General features: G+C 46.1%; 1 protein-coding gene across 1 annotated transcript in view; it reads left to right on the top strand.

The window, feature by feature from the left end:
• Window positions 1-21874, top strand: part of TDRD10 (tudor domain containing 10) — an 852263-nt gene that overhangs the window by 709573 nt on the left and 120816 nt on the right. The window contains exon 11 of the mRNA XM_078670270.1: window positions 16883-17025. Within this exon, the coding sequence (XP_078526396.1) occupies window positions 16883-17025 (143 nt within the window). The remainder of the gene's footprint in view (window positions 1-16882; window positions 17026-21874) is intronic.

Raw genomic sequence — 21874 nt, 5'->3', positions numbered from 1 at the left:
CGGTGTCTCTCCTGTCATCGCGCCCTGTAGATGGTTTCTGGCTGCCAATCCTTTGTTTAATTTCTCCACTTTTCCCCTTCCCTTGGTGAGGTCCTCATAGGGGAGTGTTTATGTATACGACTCTCTTGGGGTACCGTTCCTAGGGAGGAGAGAAACTAGCAACTACATCGCTCCTGCTGTACTTGATGCTTAAGGTTAGTCAATGTGCCTGACTCTAACAGAGTGATAAGCCCACGTACTCATACAGCCTGAGCGATGAACACCAACACAGTCCTGACGTCTGTGCTGGAAGCCCTTACTGCGCTACGAGTGGAAGTAGACGCAGTTAGAGGGGAGAATCACGATATGAGGAACGAAATGAGTACCCTTAGACGTGAGGTAGCTGGAATAGCAAGGTCCAGTCCCACTAGTTCTAGAGGAACCCATTACATCAGGGACACTACTTTACCGCCTCCTGTACAGACTCATTCACCCATAACTCAGGGAGCACAAGGTCCTTCCACCATTCAGGTTATCCAACCAGTGCAGTTACCATTGGCACCCCCAGAAAGGTTTCTAGGGGATCCTAAGAAATTTGGCACATTTCTGGGACAGTGTAAGTTGCACTTTATGTGCAAACCAACTGTCTTTCCTGACGATCATTCCAAGACGGCGTTTATGTTGTCATATTTAGGAGGCAACGCGGCAAGTTGGTCGTTTCCTCTGATCGATAGAAATGATCCAGTATTGAACAATTTTGATGAGTTTTGTGAGGAAATGCGTAAACTTTTTTACCGCAAGGCTCACATGCTCTCCCTAGATAGGGAGTTGATTACGCTCAAACAGGGATCACAAGATTTGTTGTCCTATATAACTAATTTTAACCGTCTTGTTGTTGAAACTGATTGGCCATCCGAAAAGAGAGTCTCCTTGTTCTACCAAGGATTGAGAGGGGAGTTGAAGGATGTTCTGGCCCAGGTGGTGAATATGCCTACTACTTGTGCGGAACTAATAGATCTTACAGTACAGCTGGATCACAGACTGCAGGAACGAAGAGGCGACAAACATCGATATGAGATGCGTTTTCCAACAACCAGACCTAGAGCTGTATTGGAGGGTGCTCCATCTACCGACACTACCGAACCTATGCAAATAGGAGGAATAAGGGGGCCTTTGAGTCTTGAAGAGCGGACTCGGAGACGCAATCAGAAACTCTGCATGTATTGTGGAAAGCCTGGGCACTTTATCAAAGACTGTAGAGCAAGAACCAAAAGTGCAAGAAACATACCTGCAGTTGAATACCCCTTTAATGCTTCGGGAAACGAGAATGCTCAAACAAGCTAGAGACCCCTTGTTTGAGCCAAGACATAGAAAAAGAGGTCTACCACACTGTAGCGAACACAATGCAACCGTCTGTACCCCATATGAACTTGTGTGTTACCATAAAATGGCCCGGAGAAACGCCCGTGATGGTACACGCAATGCTGGATAGCGAAGCTACGGGCAATTTCATAGACCTTCAATACACCAAGAGATATGGGGTCCCGTGCATTCAGAAGGAAATTCCTGAAGCCGTGAAAGCTGTAGACGGGTCAGATTTAACATCGGGGCCGGTATGTTATCATACACGCCAGCTGGTCATGCAAGTAGGACAAAACCATTACGAACTCATTTCCTTTGATTTAATCGATGCTCCTCAGTTCAAACTAATCCTGGGAATGCCGTGGTTAACGCAACACGATCCCATAGTGAAATGGACTGCTCGTACGATCACCCTCAGCTCGGATTATTGTGCTGACCATTGTACCCTTCTCTGCATTCATAAGGAAATTCGGATGGAAACCACTGCAAGCACTCTGGCAAATGGAGGGAGAATCTTGAGTGTTAACGCTGTCACTACCCTTCCAGAGGTCTATAGGAGGTACCAGGATGTCTTCAGCGAGTAAGAAGCCAGCAAGTTACCCCCACACAGGGATTACGACTGTGTAATAGAGTTGGAACCAGGGGCCAGTATTCCCTGTAGCAGGATATACGCCCTTACAGAGGCGGAGAATGTCTATCTTCAACAGTACCTGAAGAAACTTCTGGAGTCAGGATTCATACGTCCCTCTACGTCCCCTGCATCGTCACCTCTATTTTTTATCCCAAAGAAGGAAGGGGGGTTGCGAACATGCATCGATTATAGAGCCATTAATAGAGTAACCAGAAAGAACAGGTACCCTCTCCCTTTGATACCAGTCCTGTTGGACCAGTTGAAGGACGCAAAAAATTTTACCAAGCTTGACCTGCGGGGTGCGTATCATCTTGTGAGAGTCCGCCGTGGAGATGAATGGAAGACCGCTTTCCGCACCAAATATGGGCTCTATGAGTACCAGGTCATGCCCTTCGGCCTGTGCAATGCCCCTGCGGCATTTCAATTCTTTATGGATGAGGTGTTGAGGAGCTTGCTGGACGTTTCATGCATCGTCTATATCGACGACATTTTGATTTACTCTCCTACACTAGAAGACCATGTTAAGCATGTGATGGAAGTGTTGGAACGGTTGCAACGCCATGAGCTATTTGCCAAACTGGAGAAGTGCTTGTTTCATACCACAGAAGTAGAATTTCTAGAATAAGTCATCGGCCCGAATGGGTTACGGATGGACCACAAGAAGATTCAAGCAATTATTCAATGGGAATCTCCCTCTAGTGTGAAAGATTTGCAAAGCTTCCTAGGCTTTGCAAACTTTTACCGAAGATTCATTAAAGACTTCTCTAGGATCATCCAACCCTTAACCCATCTATTGAAGAAGGGAGCTGTCTTCAAGTGGACTGACCCTGCCGAATGTGCTTTTCAGGCTCTGAAGGCCGGCTTCATCACCGCACCCATCTTACGGCATCCAGATGCCAGTCAGCCCTTCGTGATGGAGACTGATGCCTCTCATTATGCTATAGGAGGCATTTTATCGCAAAGAAACCCAGACACTGGCCAAATCCATCCTGTGGCATACTTTTCCAGGAAATTGTCCTCCAGTGAAATAAACTATAGTATCACGGATAAAGAGTTGCTGGCCATTAAGCGGGCATGCGAGGAATGGCGACATCATCTTCTGGGGGCCAGACACACTGTTGAAATCTTTACGGATCACCGAATTCTCCTCTACCTGAAAAGTGCGAAGGCATTAACACCACGCCAGTTACGGTGGTCTTTGTTTTTCTCGGATTTTGACTTTGTAGTAAAATACCGTCCAGGCCCACAAAACGGCAAAGCAGATGCCCTTTCAAGACCGGAATCTGTATTGAGGGATCAAACATCAGATGTCGACGATCCTCCTGTCATCCTACACAAGGCTTCCTTCAATCCATCTGCTTCAGCCATCACATGTTCCTCAGATTTCCTGAAGCAAGTTGAAGAGGAAATCAAAGCTGTGGATACACAATCCTGGATAGCCAAAGAACCGTTACAGAGAGTATTGAGAGGCAAGTTACTCTTCAGAGAAAAGCAATTGTACCTGCCGGAGAAAGAGTTACAGATTCAAGTCCTACAATGGACACATGATTTCTCCTTGAGTGGACACATGGGAGTACAGAAGACGTTACAGACCACTTCTGGATACTTTTGGTGGGAGACGATGCGGAAGGACATCGAAGAGTACGTTGCCAGATGCCCCATTTGCATTCAAGCTAAAGCACAGCATCAACGAAGCAGCGGATTACTACGTCCCATACGATACCTCCAGCACCATGGCACACGGTGTCCATGGACTTCATCGTGGAAATGCCTCTCAGTTTCGGCAACACCACCATCCTAGTGGTTATAGACCATCTAACCAAAATGGGTCATTTTATTGCACTGACCAAGTTGCCCACGTCAGGAGAACTAGCCATAGTCTTCTTGCAAAACGTTGTACGTTTACACGGTGTTCCCTCTGTTCTCATTACGGATAGAGGGACACAGTTCACCTCTAAATTCTGGAAGGCTCTGTGTGACATTATGAAAATCGATGCTTGTTTGTCAACAAGCTATCATCCGCAGACAGACGGCAAAACAGAAAGACTTAACCAAAGGCAAGAGCAGTATCTAAGGTGTTTTACCCTCCAGCAGAATGAGGAATGGAGAACGCTGTTGTGGATGGCGGAGTTCGCCTATAACAACGCTACTCATTCTTCTCTGGGATGTTCGCCCTAACGGTTATCACCCCAATTCACTACCTTTTGAACAACCATGTCTTTCTTCCCATCCTACCATTCAACAACACCATGATCACCTTCTTGCCGTTTTGCCGGATGCCAAAGAGCATCTGGCGGCAGCCAGAAACCGCGACAAAACACAGGCCGACAGAAGGAGAACTCCTGAGCCAGCATACTCAGTGGGAGAGAAAGTATGGTTAAGTACCAAACACTTGAAATTTAAGGGGAATACACGTTTACAACCTAAGTTTGTAGGTCCGTATCCCATTGTTGCGGTGGTTAATCCAGTGGCCATGAAATTGAAACTCCCCTCGTCTTGGCAAATCCACCCTGTGTTCCATGTGTCCCTACTGAAACCATATGTGCAGGGTACCAGAGCTGTAACAAGGCCTCAGCCTTTGGAAATCTAAGGGGATGTTGAGTATGAGGTGAGGGCAGTGCTTGATTCCAGACGAGTGAGGGGTGCCTTACAGTATCTGATTGACTGGAAGGGGTATGGGCCTGAGGAACGCTTCTGGGAACCGCTCGCTAATCTAAATTGTCCTGGGCTTTTGAGGCGTTTCCACACCTTGTACCCTTCTAAGCCTGGTGGACCGCCGAGACGTTGGTCATTGAGAGGGGGTTCTGTCACGTTTTAGGAGTTTAGTTATGGACTACATCTCCCAGAATGCCTGCTGTGTAGTCTAATAAAAGGGTAAAGGTGCCGTCAAGGGAATTTGTTTAAGTAACACTTAGTGATTCAAAATAACTTAGTAGGATTAGTGAAAAATCCTATTGTGAACTTAATTCATCTACAGTGATTTAACAAACATAAAACATTACACATAGAACATGAAAAACGAGCACAAAGGTGTATTGAAAAAAAGAATTTATCAGAATATTGAATGGTCAGTAGTTTGATATACAGATAGAATTCATTCAGACATAATTAGGTTTGCAGGTAAATAACAAATTAATTGGAGAATAACTCAACAAAACCTAAATACACCTATCTAAAATCAATATGGAATAAAACAAGAGATAGATGAGGAGGTGCTGTGTAGTCTGTCCTCTCTTTCCTTCTAACTCCTGCTTCTGCTTTCTATATCTGCCTCTCTCAGTAAGCCCTCGGTGCTTGTCACCTGTGGTGTTGCCCTTCCCTAATGCTGATCTGACCTGGAACCTTGTTACCGGAGTTCTGTTTTTTCTCTTCTTTGGGATGTTACTTAACCACTTGGATTCGCGCTGTGAAGCAGCGATAGAGAATTGAGCCTTCGTTTTCTGTTTCCACGGTGTTTGGTGACCTCTGACCCCATCTGGGAGCCACGCTGTGAGAGCCGAGTGAGAGGCTCTCTGCCACCGCGGACGCACATACCTTGACCTTGGTGACTTTACCACGATTACTCACTGAAGCAGACAACATATGATAATTGAGCGCTAGCATGTAGTGCATGCCCTCTGCGCTGATATCTTGTGTTTATTTTTACTTCTTTTTTGGGGCACGGCACTCTGCTGAACATTTTGGCTTACCAAAGAGCTGGTGAGAAGCTCGGATTTGTACTTTGGATATTAATGGAAGGAAGAATCATTGCCTTTCGTGTTGTACGCAGCTGAGCAGGAAGAGACTACATTCATGAAGCTAAGTAGCTTTTCATATATATGACTGTGTACCAGTACCTACAAAGGACCTTTAGCTTTCCAGAACCGGGGTTCTTGGGCAGCTCCTGTTTCGTTTGCATTTACTTTATTTTTTCCTTTTTTGCCCTTTTCTACTTGGATGAATGTGGCAGCTTATTTAAGTAAGTGAAGTCCCACACATTTAAGTATAACTGATATTGTAGTCTGTGGAGGAGTGCATTTATTTGTGTCCTTGTGTCTCCATGCAGGAACCAGAACACAGATCTAACGTATGGTGTCTCTCCTGTCGTCGCGCCCTGTAGATGGTTTCTGGCTGCCAATCCTTTGTTTTATTTCTCCACTTTTCCCCTTCCCTGGGTGAGGTCCTCATAGGGGAGTGTTTATGTATACGACTCACTTGAGGTACCGTTCCTAGGGAGGAGAGAAACTAGCAACTACATCGCTCCTGCTGTACTTGATGCTTAAGGTTAGTCAATCTGCCTGACTCTGTGACAGGTAATTCTTCCACCAGAGCTCTTCCTTCAGCCTCCAGTGGTCATGGGAGGTCTGAGAAGCATTTTCCAAGGAGAAACACTCTTGGTCGCTTTACTTCGAGAGGAGGTACGGCGCTGACATGCTCGCCGCCATTGACTGGCTGAGCGCCGAATAAGCGTTTGTCAAGAAACATTCGGCCGACATCGAGACCTGCTTCACATCGACAACCGAGATCAAGAAATGCTTTGTAATCAAGGGATTCCAACTTGCCGTCACCGAGAGGTAGGCGGTCGATTATGAGAGCCAAATGACTACAAGAGTGGTCGATGTCGAGAAGCCGATCGACATCGAGGGCAAGCTGACATCGACAGGGTTCGACGTCGAGAAGCTGATCACTTCGAAAACCAGTCAATGACTACGGAGGTTGACGTTGAGAAGATCATCGAGGAGACAGCGAAAACCGAAAATAAGGAGGAGAATCTACTCATCATCTGATTCTCACTCCAGGTCTCCATCTCTGGTAGAAGTACCCTCTTCTCCCATTCCGGTATCTCTTCAACCTGGCTCACCAGCTCCAACAGCACCCCGCCTCCAGCACTACCAACTCTGCCTCCTCCTCTGGTACCTCAAACTCCAACTCTACCTCCACCAACTCCTGGCATTCCACATCCTGTGGTGCCTCAGGTTTCTATCATACTAGCGCTCAGGAGATCATACTCAAGAACGCATCATCGCTCTCGCCATGGACACAATTCACGTTCCTCTACTAGAATGCACCACTCACGGTTGGATCACCGATCTCATCACAGATCAAGATCGTGTTCCCCTGCCATCGCCATGGGGAGGTTGACGTTGAGAAGATCATCGAGGAGACAGCGAAAACCGAAAATAAGGAGGAGAATCTACTCATCATCTGATTCTCACTCCAGGTCTCCATCTCTGGTAGAAGTACCCTCTTCTCCCATTCCGGTATCTCTTCAACCTGGCTCACCAGCTCCAACAGCACCCCGCCTCCAGCACTACCAACTCTGCCTCCTCCTCTGGTACCTCAAACTCCAACTCTACCTCCACCAACTCCTGGCATTCCACATCCTGTGGTGCCTCAGGTTTCTATCATACTAGCGCTCAGGAGATCATACTCAAGAACGCATCATCGCTCTCGCCATGGACACAATTCACGTTCCTCTACTAGAATGCACCACTCACGGTTGGATCACCGATCTCATCACAGATCAAGATCGTGTTCCCCTGCCATCGCCATGGGGATAAATCCTCGTCCACCAGGGGCTACTCTCCTCTGTTGTCGGTCTCACCTCAACTTCTGTCCTCATCAATTTATATAAACACCTTTTCAAGAGGTTCTGGTTCGAGGCGCATCAAAATTGAATATACCTAGACCTTTGAAACTCTTCACCAGCGCACAGCCTCAAGAGCTTTGCTCTCACTAGTGCTGGGTCTTCTTGATCCAGCCATGGAAGTATTCATCACTCCAGCTACAGCAAAATCAGCAGGCTCCAGAAGAAAGACCGCCCACCTGAGCAAGATTCGCTGTTTCTATGTGGTGACCCTCCACCTGACTCAGTGGTAATATTAGCTGCAGGTAAATCCCATGCCACGTCTCCATCTGCTACTTTTCTCCCTGATAAGGTGAGCAAAAGATTGGACTAGTCGGGCCGCAAAGTCTGCGACATGACAGCTACATCCTTGAAAGCAGCCACAGCCAAGGCCCTCTTTGGAAGGTACGATTTAAGCTTGTGGGTTTATATTCTCCACTTCGCAGATCACCTCCCAAAAGAACACTGGGAGGTTTTTCTGGATATTGTCCAGGAGGGAGCTATGGTTTCCAACCAGGTTATCCGTGCGGCAGTGGATTCCTCGATTTCAGCCACCCACAGTTACTGTCACGGGGTCTCCTTATGCAGACATGCATGGCTTCGACTGACATCTCCAAAGCCTGACGCTTTGCTACGTTTACCTTTTTCGGGTTCCTCTCTCTTCAGCTTTCACGCTGATGATGAAATGGCGAGAATGAAGACTGAGATGGATACTTTGAAAGCAGTGGGATTAGAGAAATCTAAAGCGACTTTAATTCCGACCCTACCACCATTGTTTCCCTTCACAGAGGGTTCAAATCCCTCAATGGCAGTCCAAGAGATCACAAAAGTATCACAGCCGTACCAGCCTCAGCGCAAGCAGCAGAGGGGACGTACTACTCAACAAGTTAACCAAGGGGGCCAACAACCTACAACATCAACACCCTGAATCCTTTGTTGCCCCTTTTCCTTTACTCACTCCAGTAGGGTGAAGCATTGCAAATTACCTAGCAGATTGGCAAGGCATAACAGCAGAACCCTGGGTCTTGAATATTGTTATACGTGGCTATCGTCTAAGATTCACTGCCCTACCACCATCCATTCTACCAAGGTCATCCACGTCTCGCGCTTCTACAGAAGTAAGTTAACACGCTGTGTCACAGGAAAGCAGTGGAACTTGTCTCTCGAAACCAACGAGGGCAGGGTATTTACTCCAGGTATTTCCTTGTGCCTAAGAAGTTCAGGCCCATTCTCGACCTCCGAATCACAAACAAGTGAATCCGAAAGGAAAAGTTCAGGATTCTGGTGTTACATCAGATATACCCTCAACTACACCAGGGAGACTAACTTTGCTCAATAGACCTACACAACGCTTACTTTCATATTCCCATCACAAAGTCACATCGGAAATTCCTCAGATTTGTTGTGGGGCAGAACCACTTCCAATACGCAGTTTTAACATTTAGCCTCAAGTCAGCACCCAGGATATTTTCTAAATGCATGGCTGTGGTGGCAGCACACTCACGAAAACACATGATTTTTTTTCTATCCTTATCTGGATGACTGAATGATCAAGGCATCCTCATTCCCAGAAGCCCAAGAGCATTTCCAATGAACTTGCGATCTTCTTCACTGCTTGGGTCTTCATCAGTTTTCAAAAGTCCACGTCAACACCAGTCCAAACATTGCACTACTTAAGAGCTACCATCGACACGCTACAGGAAAAGGTGTTTTCTTCAGAGGAACGACGTTTGTCCATTCTCCAGAAATGTCACAACCTTCAGGGGATGTCCCATCCAACAGTCTTCATAGTCTCCTCACTCCTCCGCTCAATGACCTGCATATTTCTGACTCCCCAATGCTCGCCTCCACATGCACCCTCTCCAGGAGTGCTTAGAGGATCAGTGGAACCAGTTCTCAGGAAACTGGGTGGACAAGATCATCCTATTCACTCATGCTTTCAGATCACTCTAGTGGTGGTGTTCCCCAAAAAAGTCTCCTGAGGGGGATGCCTTTTCACCAGCCGAACCCAACACAGACTATTGTAATGGATGCCTCTCTGTTTGGGTGGGGAGCACACATGGATCACCTGCATATGCAAGGAATATGGTCCTTGAAAGAAAAGACATACCATGTCAACCTCCTGAAAATCTGTGCAGTCCACCTGGCACTCAAGGCGGTTCATCCTTCGTTCACGACCAACCCCCTGCTTGTTCAGACGTACAGTACAACCACCATGTACTACCTGAACAAGCTGGGGGGAACACAGTCCTGAGCCCTGTCATAAGAAGCTCAAGCGATCTGGCACTGGCTCCTCGCCAGTAACTTGAAACTGATAGCCGCTCACTTGCCAGATGTGCAGGACATCCAGGCAGACACGCTCAGCAGGGTTGTAAATGAAAACCACAAGTGGGTGCTCAACAAAAAGGTCGTACAAGATATCTTCAACTTGTGGGGCGCACCCTCTACAGACCTTTTCGCCACAGCGGAAAACAAAAAATGCCATGACTTCGCCGCCAGATTTTATCATCCAAGGTCATTGGAGAATGCTCTGTGGATCGACTGGTTCAACAAACTTCTTTACGCTTTTCCTCCAATACCTCTGATACTAGCATTCTTGCACAAGCTTTCAAACACAATAGCCAAGATGATCCTCATCTCCCCAGAATGGCTGAGACAACTGTGGTTTCCGGACCTGCAGGCCAGACCTTTTCACGAAGTTCAGAGGTCAACTACTACACCCCAGCCTCTCTCCTTGAGTTTGACAGCATGGCTCCTGAGCTAGTCCAGAAAGGCCATCTGAACCTACTTCAGGACTGTCTGGGCATTCTAAAGGAAGCAGAGCAACCATCTACGCCATCTGCTTGCGCCTTTAAATTGAGAAGATTTCGCATTTGGTGCTCTTCCAGGCAGATCAATCCCACTTGTTGCCAGGAGGATGTCATTCTTTCATATTTTTTACACCTTGATAAATTTGACCTCCAATTCTCTTCCATCAGAGTCCACCTGTCTGTGCTCACATCATCGCCGAAAAGGCCTTCACAAACCTCTTTCTTTAGGATCCCAGTCACTAAAGATTTTCTGGAGGGGTTTAAGTTAAGAAGGTCTTTCCTCCGATTAGACGTCCCTCTCCTCCATGGGAGCTGAAGGTTGTGCTTTCTTGCCTCATGCTTCCACCTTTTAAGCCTATTCATAATGCATCACTTCAACATCTCACTTGGAAAACTGCCTTCCTTGTGGCTATAACATCAGCCCGTAGAGTTCATAAGATACAGGCCCTTTGCACTCATGAGCCATGCACAGTCTTCCACTCTTCCAAAATAGTGTTGCGTACCCATCCCAAGTTCCTACCTAAAGTGTTCTCGGATTTTCACGTAAATCAGACAATCTCTTTTCTCTTCTCCAGCGAAGAGAGCCCTCCACTTGCTGAATGTAAAGAGAGTGCTAAAATTCGACCTGGATAAAACCAAATCTATTTGCAAATCGCAACAGCTATTTATCAATTATAGCCCAGTTCATACAGGTCTAGCTACCTCCAAACAATCAGTCTCCAGGTGGATTGTCTCTTGCATCCTCTGCTATCAGCTAACTAATAAAGCTCCTACTGGTAAGCCCAAAGCACACTCTACTAGAGGCAAGGCAGCTACTGCGGCTTTGATGAAGAATATTCCCTTGGCGGATATCTGCAAAGCAGCCACTTGGGGATCAATCCACTCATTCACTAGGCACTACTGCCTTGACTCAGATGCTGGAGTGGATGCTTAAGTAGGACAGGCATCCCTCAGAAATCTCTTTGCCTAGCTGTTTCCCTATCTTTTGGTTTCTGTCGACTCCATCACTTCAGGGGGGATGACCTTGCTACCCTATTCAATGCTTATGACTATACATGAAAATCCCCTACGAGAGAAGGTATAGTCTCTGATTTGTAACTCCAGTTCTCTCGTAGGGGTATTTCCATGATACTCATAAGCAAATCTCCCTTCTCCAAGGGAGTAAACAGACACTTTCATGCTCTGCTATTAATCAGCTAGTACAGCCTTCAAAAAGAACTGCGGTAACTGCCTCTGGCTGAGCATTATGGTCTTGCTGCTCTTAAAGCCACAGTCTCTTTTTTTCTTCACTTATAATGGCAGCCTATGGCCCACATTACCCTGCATTTCTTCATCTCTGTTTCTCTCGTAGTAAAAAGGTTTGTGCAGGTTCCTTTTCTGTGTCTTTAGAAAATTATTTATGCTCTAAGCGCATTTTTCATTACCGTCTCATCTTTTGCCACTCCAAGATGAAGAATTCTGATCACTGTAGCCTTGTCCTTAGGCTGCATTATGACTTTCCCAATTGACTTTTCAAGACCTTCCTGAAGAAAGGCAAACTACAGCACTTAAGAAGATATATTGGAAAAAGTGTTCTGGGGTCCCCCGCAGGCGGGCTAGATTATTCAACGCTTATGACTGTCATGGAAATACCCCTATGAGAGAACTGGAGTTACAAACAAGAAACTATATCTTTTTGTTCCTTTTGCAATCTGGAATAAAACCTCGTCTGGGTTATAAAATAGATTACTTACCTCCAAGGATTTAACAACAGACACTCCTGAATAAAATCAAGCACAATAAAGTCACCAATTTACATGATAACTGTTGTAAAGTTAATTACCTATTAGAAGCACAACTCTTCAGTCTTCCAAAAAATCTGATTCACATCCCACAAATTACTATATCTAGACCTAGGTGGTCTACACAATGTAATTATCTCTCACTGTAGAAAAACAATTTATTGGAGGATGGCCAGCTGCCACAGCAGATCTATACCAATTAATGGTCCTGCATATCAAACTTTTTTCAAACAAAGATGACAAATACATTGATACTTCTGCAGCATATGCCTCCACTGGATCCAAGTCCCTTTCCAAGCACCAATAAACCCAAGTCTTCCATACTCCAATCTAGTGCTTCCTAGTCCCTAGGGCCCATGACTCTTTGAGCAATTCCTGAGCCTGTTCGGAAATGCCTGGAAAGTGCTCTCCTCCTCTAAAATCTTCCAAACAAGAAGGTTTAATACCCCTTCTATAACCAAAGGATGAACTTCTTCCAGACCGAACAACATTCCGTCTGAGACGGGAGTCAAAAATGATCTTCCACCATTAACTCCAGTAACACTGGAAACCAAGGCTGAGCTAAACAAAGTGGAGTATTCAGAACTGACACCTCTGCCTCCCCACCATCAACAACACTCTCTGAATCATCGCAAAGGGTGGGAATGCATAGCAACGAAGATTCCTCCAATCCTGCTGAAAATCATCCTCTGCCTCCGCTAGTGGATCTTGTCTCTACCTGAAATAACGTAACTGCAATGTCAATCTCAACACAAATTGATCCTCCTCCAAGGGACCCCAAATCTCCTGTATTACTTTGAAAATGTGAACATTCAACTTCCAATTGCTGTAATCGTTCAGTTAACTTGAATTCTAATCTGCAATTGTGTTGTTCAGCCCTGGAAAATAATCCACCTGCAAGCCCATCTTTTGCTCCAGAGAAAACCCCAAATCACTTTTGCGATCATAGTTCTATTCTTGGATTTGCTTCCACCCATTCGATTTATATAATGCACTACGGAAACATTGTCCATCTTCATTAAGACATTGCAGTACCTTAAAATTTCCCCAAAAGGCTTTATTGCAAAAGTCCTGCTCTCATTTCAAATCCATTTATGTGTTCCCAACTCTCTTCCCATGTTCATCTGCCACCTGTTTCCTGTCGATTTAAACATGCTTCCCAACCATAAAGACTCCCAGCCTTCTCTTGTACATATTCTGGATAAAGTCCAAAAATTGTACGGCCATTCCAAGCGTTCAAATTGTCCAGCCACCAATTCAACTCCTCCTATTCCTCTGATGAAAGAGCCACCTGATTTCCATACCACGAGCTTTTCCTTATACTCCCTGCCTTCAACTTCTGTAAGGCTCTGTAATGAAGGGGTCCTGGAAAAAATGCCTGAATATTAGTCGAAAACAAACCTATTATCCTTGTTAAACTCCTTAATGTAACAAAGCACCTCTTCAAAACCGGTTTCACCTGTTTATTTTTCCATCTTTCTTTCTTGGTAAACTCTAAGTTGCAAGCACAGTATTCACCTGAAACCCTAGGAAATCCACTTCCTGACCAGGAACTAGCACTGACAGAAACACAAGGGACTCCAACAGTTCCATTACTAACTGAAGCTGCTACGTCTTCAACTCCTCTTGATCTTGAGACACAACTAAACGTTTGTCCAAGTATATTATCATGCGAATTCCCCTCTCTGAGTAATGCAGCAACCTCTGTAAAGCACCAGGGAGCTGACGCTAGCCCAAAGGGAAGACAAGTGAATTAGTAAAGGTCTCCTAACCACCTGAACTGGAGATATTTGCAACTGACTTCTGCTGTTAGACTTGTAAAGTGAGCATCCTTTTGATGGGGCTTGACCATCTAATCGTTATTTTCCAAAATAGATCTTAAAAGATGGATACCCTCCATCTTGAAATGACTGTACACCAGAAATTCAAATTTCTTAAATATATTACAGTACGCCAACTTTTGTCTTTTCTCCTGACCAAAACAATCGTCCTCACAAATGTCAACTCCTACTCTGACTCTTTTTTTCCAGCGCCATTCTTTAGCATCTCTTGAACCTCCAATTCCTCTAACCTTTGTTGTTCCTCTGGAAACTCCATTTCCAAAGGTTCCAATATCTGAAATGGGTTCTCTCTTAACTCTAACATGATCCAGAATTGCATTCTAGACCAACTGGTCCCTTGTCAAATTCTTCCAGTTGTTCACAAAACCTCTGAACCGATCCCCTACATTTCCTTGGTGAGAACCAAAAAAACATCTTCATTGTTTCCTTGGTTTGCCTGCAAGTATTGTGCTCTCCCTCTGGCCTGGCGTCCTCTACCAACCCACAGTCTTTGAGGATAGAAACCAGTGGCAGACTGAAATCCTCTGAATGACCACGCCCTTTGGTTAGATAATGGGACTGGCCAAAACCACGGCTAGAGAAACGTAGCCTTGCTCAGGCCCTGTCAAAAACGTGTTCCCCAAACACTCTCCTCATAGAAGACTGAGCCTTATCCAAACTTGTAAAAGTTGCCACATATGTATCTACACCTTTCACCAGACCCTCTTCAAAGAGATCCTTACTATGCCTCCCCTTTGCAAAATCTCCTAGTTTTGGACTAATGCGCATAAGAATTGCCTTTTTCCTTTCTGCCACTAAAGTAGTGTTCACATTGCCAATAAAACACATTTCTCTCTTACTCCACCCCCTTAATAAATTTGTATCTATAGAAACTCCCTTCAACTTAGCTTCTTCTCTCATGTCCAGTAATCTCGATAAAGGTTCAGTGGCATCCAACCGTCTGTCTTAGCACCCTTTAAGTGCTCTCTCTAAACCCTTTCTAGGGTCTCAGCCCAATTTAAATAAAAAACTTGGACGGTCTGGATCCAGATCAGGATGTGAGCAAGCCTTATTATCAATAACTGGATGAGAACATTTAGCCCTCCTCACAGCCCTTGCTTCTTTCTCTAAAAGTCTTCATATCCAAACTTTTATAAAATCAGACATGAGTCAAAGGCTACCAATCTGCGCTTCTCATGTGTCTGATCATATCGGGGTGAAACATTTCTTCACCCTGAGGATCTTTTACAATACTCTTCTCCTTATGTACCTTATATATTTTGTCATAGTTCAGATCCCAACAATCATCCCTGTAAGCATCAAGAAAAAACTCATCCAAATATGTTTTTTAAAAACTAGCACAATCCTGACCATATGAATCTCTCTCGTCACGTCTTGACTAAATCTCTTTTGTGCTGCAAGGGACACATCCATTGTGCCTCGTTGGACGCCTTTAGTTTCTGTGGTGCTTAGAACACTTCTCTGGCAAGAGAACATGTCCTCATTCAGTCCTTTCTCAACTTGTTTCTCTTCATTTTCTTTGTACTGTTTCCTTTTTGTCACAAGAAAATTCCTCCTCACCCAGAGAGCAGAACTCCTCATCCAAATCCGAGAGGTCCCCTCCTTTCCTTCTTTTGCTAAATATGAACTTTAATACTTCCTTCACTGAGGCCCTCACCTTGTCCTGAGCCACCTTCCTAAGGGAGTCTCTCTGAGTCTAAGACTCTGAAGTTGCTTCTTCTTCATTCATTATTCCTTCAACTCAGCGCTATTTATTCTAAATATATCCTTATTTTTAATGTAACTCCACTACAAAAAAGCTACTACCGTATGCTGAGGAGAAATGAAGCACCCATTATAATCGTTGGAATGCCACATCAAATTCCGATCATGCATGCCATTGAAACAACATGGTCTCTGCACGCTTCATTCCCATAAGAAAACATAGACTTTATCAAGATGGCCAGTCATGACGTGATTACCCCATTGAGCATGCTGTATGTGTTGGGATAATCACATTTGCAAACTTGAAGGCCTAAGGCGCCCTTGATCACGCAGATCAATCATGAGCTTAACCATGCAGCGTCCATCTCCTGAGTAGCTCTAATGGCGTGCCTTGCAGTGTCTCGCGCTGCAGACCGTTTAGTCCCTGTCCCAACTACCAACACAAGACAAAACTCAGCGGTCAGACGGATTAAAAGGTATTTAATCCTCCAATATGTCATATTACTCTTAAAAGTAAAGCCAGTTAAAAAAACTCAATTTAAAAAAGTACACCTTATAACCTGCCACATAAAAAGCTCCCAAAATTGGAATAAACAATATATAATAAAAGCATTTAGAATTAGTTATGCATTAAAATCAACCTCCAAACACACAATATCAATCTCTAAAACCTTTAATTCAATAATAAAGAAATTCACGAAGGCAGATACTAAACTGATAATGAGCAGCAAAGAAAAGCGGAAGATGGCTTCTGGTCAAGGGTTTATAGAGCGACATTTTCATTCTGATTCTATAGTTTTGAATTTGGTTAGAAGTTGCTTTAAATGGCTGCACATGGAGTAGCAATAAAGATATATGCATAATGATAGTGCCAGGTCTTGAAATGAAATGATTATTGCCTTTGTGAGAATTACATAGAGCAGGGATTCTGCACATGGGTTTGTTCAACCATTCTGTGGTCCAAGTTTGCATGAGGGGGTTAGAGTGCATCTGATAATGATCCATTTCGGTTTTGGATCCTTGATGTGCGTGTCTCTGAGATGTCCTGCTCTGCTTGTCTCTGGAATGGGGTTATCATGTGATGTTTGAGGCACTATTAGCTGGGAACATTCAATGGCTGCAGTTATTTGTGCTTGAGCCCTCTTAATTGTGTTCTTGATACTTTTTAGGAAATGCATTTGAAAATGATGAAACTGTTCAGATCACTGGCAGAAGCAGAATGTAAGCAGCCGCCATTGCAGCGAAAGGATGTCAAGTGTGGGACACGGTGCCTGGCAAAATGTAATCTTGGTGATGAGGATGCTTGGAACAGGTGAGAAACATTAAGTATGGAAAATAAAGCTGGTGAAGGAATCCAGTGTCACAGATGTTCTTGAAAGGTATTGAGTAATAAGACATTTTGATGCACTGAGTTCCAAATGCCAAACAATTCCATGTTGATCACTCTGAAAGGGGGGTAGAAACAATGCCAGGGTAGGTGTTCAGTGGTAGTGTCTTTGCTGCATAACATCACTGTAGTAGTAGTGGAAGGATAATGTTTTTAGAGGAGATTAGTCCATACAGAGGAATTGAGATTTAGGGCCTGATTTACCCTTTCGAGTACAGCTTACATATGGTCATTATGGCGAAGTACTTTACTTCTGCCATGGTGAGGGTTATCTGCCCACCAAATTTAGAAATGTCCATCGGTAAGTGAAAGTCTCCTGAATTTCCAGAAACCGCCGTCATAGTGATTCCTGTGAATGCATTGAAAGTTTGGCATATGGTTTTGTCATCCTAATGGAGCCGTACGCCTTAATTTCAACTATTTGTTTTTCTCCGAAACCCAAAGTGCGAATGTAAATTTTTTTGTAAATAAAAAAACAATGTCCTCTGCTCTATGTAAGTTTACTCCCATGGTGTGCGGGTCATTTAAAGGTTATCAGTTCCACATGACAGTATGTGAAAATAAAAACTGGCTATGGCTTCGCCCACTCAAAATAGGGTGGGTGGACACATGGCCAAACTTTCTGATAACTCTTACTCCTTTGGGCCGTCTGAGGTATATGTATGCAGTGGAGATGAAGGGTTGTATGAAGGAACAACAAGTTCCACAACCCCGCATTCCTAAACCACGCGGTATGAATAACGACTGCGTCTTAACCATGCATTGCTTTACCACGCATGCCTTTACCACGAATGTTCATGGTAAAGGCATACATGGTAAAGGGGTATGCGTGGCTAAGGTCACCACCCCTCTCCCCACCGTCCTAGGGTACAAACTCCCCCCTCCTGCCCTGAGATGCAAATGCCCCTACCCCCTCCCACAATGTATCCCCCCTTCCCCTAATGCCTAAAACCCTGTCCTTTAACCTGACCCTGCCAGCCCTGACCCAGCCTAAAAACTTCCTCGCCCTCCCCTAAGCCCTAAAACCTACCCGACTACCCATTATCCTCCCCCTGCTCTGAGGTCTAATACCCTAACCCGCAGTTAAAAAAAAAACTACCTCAACACTCCCCCAGCCCTAAAAACTACTCCAACCACTCCAGCCATGGAAACTATCCCTGACCCATCCAACCCTGCTAACCACCCCTGACCCCCCCAGCCCTGAAACCTTGACCCACCCTCCCTAGCCCTGAAAACTAGCCCCACCCCCAGCCCTAAAAACTAGCCCCAATCCCCTCAGCCCTAAAAACAACCAAAACTACCACCAACCCACAGCCCTAAAATCTACCCCCAGCCCTGAAGACTAGCCCGATTTCCCACAGACTTAAAACTACCCCAGCCCAGAAAACTACTCGAGCCACCACCAGGCCACAAAACTACCCCAACCAAGCCCACAAAACTACCCCGACCCCCGGTCCTCAAAACTACCCCGATCCAGTCCCACGCAACCCACCGTGGATCTCTTCCTGCTTCCATTCATCAGTAGCTGCACTACCCAGTCTCACCCTCAGCCTAAAAATATGCCTCTTCGGTCCAGCCCTCAAAAATATCCCAACCCATTGTTGCCATCAATGATCTCAGGATGTGGTGGTGATGAGAACTTTCTGGCAAACATGGGGTGAATCGCATGGCTGCTTGAGGTGTTGTAAAAATCAGGAGTACATCTCACATGGGTTATTATAATTTTGTAAATACAATTGTAAATATTACGTTTTTGTTTTAAATTTAAACATTTTCATTGTTGATTTTAACAATTAAGATGACCTTTACAGTAAATATCTTCAATTTATTTCAAGTATGCTGTGTGTTCTGTAGTGTCACAGATTGTAACTTTCTCTCATGTATTTGGTAAGCAATACCACTGAACCTCAAAACACGCAAAACATATTTTTTCAGTATTTAGGTTGATTATACATGAGTAATTGTATCTGATAGAGACTACTAGCCGCAGATTCCTTCACGTAGAATTATCCCCAGGCGTGAGACTGGAACCGGAAACCTTTTGCCACAGCATCCCTGCGTGCCAGGGGGACGGACTCATGCGACTCCACCCATGCATGGTCCGCGTATGTGACGCCAGCAAGGCCACATAAGCCCTGCCCCGGCGCGCCTACTTCATTTTTTTCCATTTCTGCGTGCAGTGGGGATCTGGATCGTGCTCTCGGCCTGTATAGGCCTTTCCCCTTCCGCTACTGCATGTGTGTGGGAACAGTGTGCGGATGCCTTCAGGCTTTAAGACGTGCTCGTCTTGTGTACGCCTCATGTTGGCGACGGACCCTCACCCCATCTGTATGTGGTGTTTGGGAGAACACCACGAATCCACGGTTTGTGAGACGTGCCAGCAGATGAAGCCGAAGTCCCGGCGGGACGCTGGATAAAACTCCTCTCGCCTTGCATGTCCAGGTCGGCGTCTTCATCTCACCCGGCCCCTGCGAAGGGTTCTCGTACCCACTGCCTCCCTCGTTGACAGCGTCCTTCTCCCAGATCGCAAGAGCGTCGCTCACCTGTCTGTGTCGCATTTTGTCCCCAAGGGTCGGCTTCTGGCCTGTTGGGGGCGTGGGCTCTCTGCGAGTGGTTCAGCCCTGCGTGTCATCCCCTTATCCGCCGTTTCCCGGTGTGGGGGCGACTAGAGGCCAGATGGAGACATATGCAGCGGCTTTGCAAGCCTCGCTGGCTTCTCCCCCTCCTCCTTCCCCTCCTGCGACGTCGGCGGATCCCTTGCAGTGTGTGGGGCCCTCCGTGGCATCGCCTCCGGCGCCGACTGACTCGGATCCAGGTTCGGAGGATGTGGTGCTGTTGGGGTGCGGCCCTTCGGGGTTCCCTCCTTCGTACCAGGGAGCCTCTGCTTCACCACAAACTCCTGCGGGAGTCCCTGTGGTGTCATGGGAGGTCTCGGGGCTCGGAACGCACCCCGATCCCCCTCTCAGTCATCGGGACAGGCGGCGGTCTTGGCCGAGGTGACGCCGCCGGAGTTGTTGCTTCCCTTTGAAGGTTCCCTCCATTCTTCGCTCTTGGGGACTTGGGGCCGTCCCGCCACCTTCTGCATCGCCATCATCCTGCGCCGCGTGATCCGATGTGTATTTCCCTTCACCCCTCCACCAGAGGGAACCTTTTGCAGACACGCTAGTTGGACTAATGGGGGCGCAATATGTTCGCCTCGACCAGTGCGGCTCGGCGGGCCCTTAACATGCTGTGTGTTTTGGCTAGGGCCACTTCTTGTTTGTGGGACTCGCGGAGTCCCTAATGTCTACCGCTTCTCCGGAGGATGCCTGTGTTGATTTTAGGCACCATGTGTTGGATGGCCGGGAGCTGGCGGCGTTTATTCTTTGCTCCGCTCTGGACTTCTCGGAGGTGCTGGGTTGTGCCATGGCTTCTTCGGTTGCCCTTCGTTGCCATGCCTGGCTTCAAGACAGTGTGTTCCCAGAGAAAGTTTGAGAACGGCTGGTGGACCTCCCCTTTGATGGTGCTCTTTTGTTCCACGCCCCTGCGGACTCGGCCATCCAGAGGTTCTTGGCGGGGCTTCGTCCTCCTCCTTCCCCTCCCCCTCCCCCTTCTTCTCCCCCTCAGTGGCCTAGGTGTGGATTGGTTCTTGGAGGTATTCTTCCGTTTTGGGCGGGTCACCCTAGTTGTTGCTCTGTGTGCTTCGTGGCCACTCTAGTCTTCCTTGTTGAGACTGGTTCTATTGGCTGCTGGCCCGCCCTACTTGACTGTGTGTTTTTTGGGGGGGTTTTCTACACCATGCTGGCCCTGGGAATAGGCCTTCTGTGTTTTTCTCTTTGACTGCTTGATAAGCCTTCTGCTGGGTTTTACCGATCGTTTTTTTCTGTTGTCCTCTGCTGCAGTAGTTTTTCCTAAGAGGTTCCAATGTCTTAGCACGTAACATGCCCTATGTGGGGTATTGGTAGCTGTTATATAACTCTGTCATGTGCTGGAGAGCTTTGGTCGCCTTTGGGCTTCTGCTCTCCTTGGCGTTATGGTATGTTGCAGTTGCAATACTCTTGTTCATGCCTTGGCATGACTTGCGTTGCGCCCCAGGGTGTTCTTCTCCGAGGTCGCTGTGCTGTGCGCCTGGTCTGGCCTGCTGTCTGCGGCCTGGTTCTGGTTCCACTTATTTTTGGGCTGTGTGTGCAGCCTTCTCCAGTATTAGGGTGTCTTTCATAGATTCACATGCTTGAATATTCCCCGTCATCGAAGTGGGAGTCCCACGGTAAATAAAATACTAATAACAAATGTATGTAAAAACATAACACATAAAATACACACTAGAAAAGGTAGTAAATACCCATACATAATTCCTACATAGGAATATATGGTAGAGAGAAAAAACACTTGTAACATATTCCTGTCATTATGTTAGTCCAAACTACAGCCAGTCAGGCGCCAGCACCCCTCCAGAACCTTCTCCTCAGAGCTCAGTCCCTCAGATTTTCTACCGCAAGTCGTGTGAAGGAAGTCTCCCTGAGCTCTGCTCAGTTTTCTCAACTTCTTTAAGTTTTCCTGTGATTTCCAGCATGTCTTCAAGTAAGAAGTCTTTATTTAGACCTTGTTCTTCTTGTGGGAAGCTGCGTCTTTACTCTGAAGATCCCCACAAGAAGCGCATTTACTGTCTTTATCCCGACCATGAGGTTGGCAAATGCAAATTTTGCAGAACCTTTTCAACAAAAACCCTTAATGACAGGGAAGGCTGTCTCCTCCTGTTGCTTCAAAGACTTAAAGAGAAGGATTCAGCACTTTC

Source organism: Lissotriton helveticus, chromosome 12, assembly GCF_964261635.1.
Source record: "Lissotriton helveticus chromosome 12, aLisHel1.1, whole genome shotgun sequence".
In the NCBI taxonomy this organism is placed as follows: Eukaryota; Metazoa; Chordata; class Amphibia; order Caudata; family Salamandridae; genus Lissotriton; species Lissotriton helveticus.
Note: the sequence above shows the minus strand (reverse complement) of the source record. Positions and strands in the feature narration are given on the sequence as shown.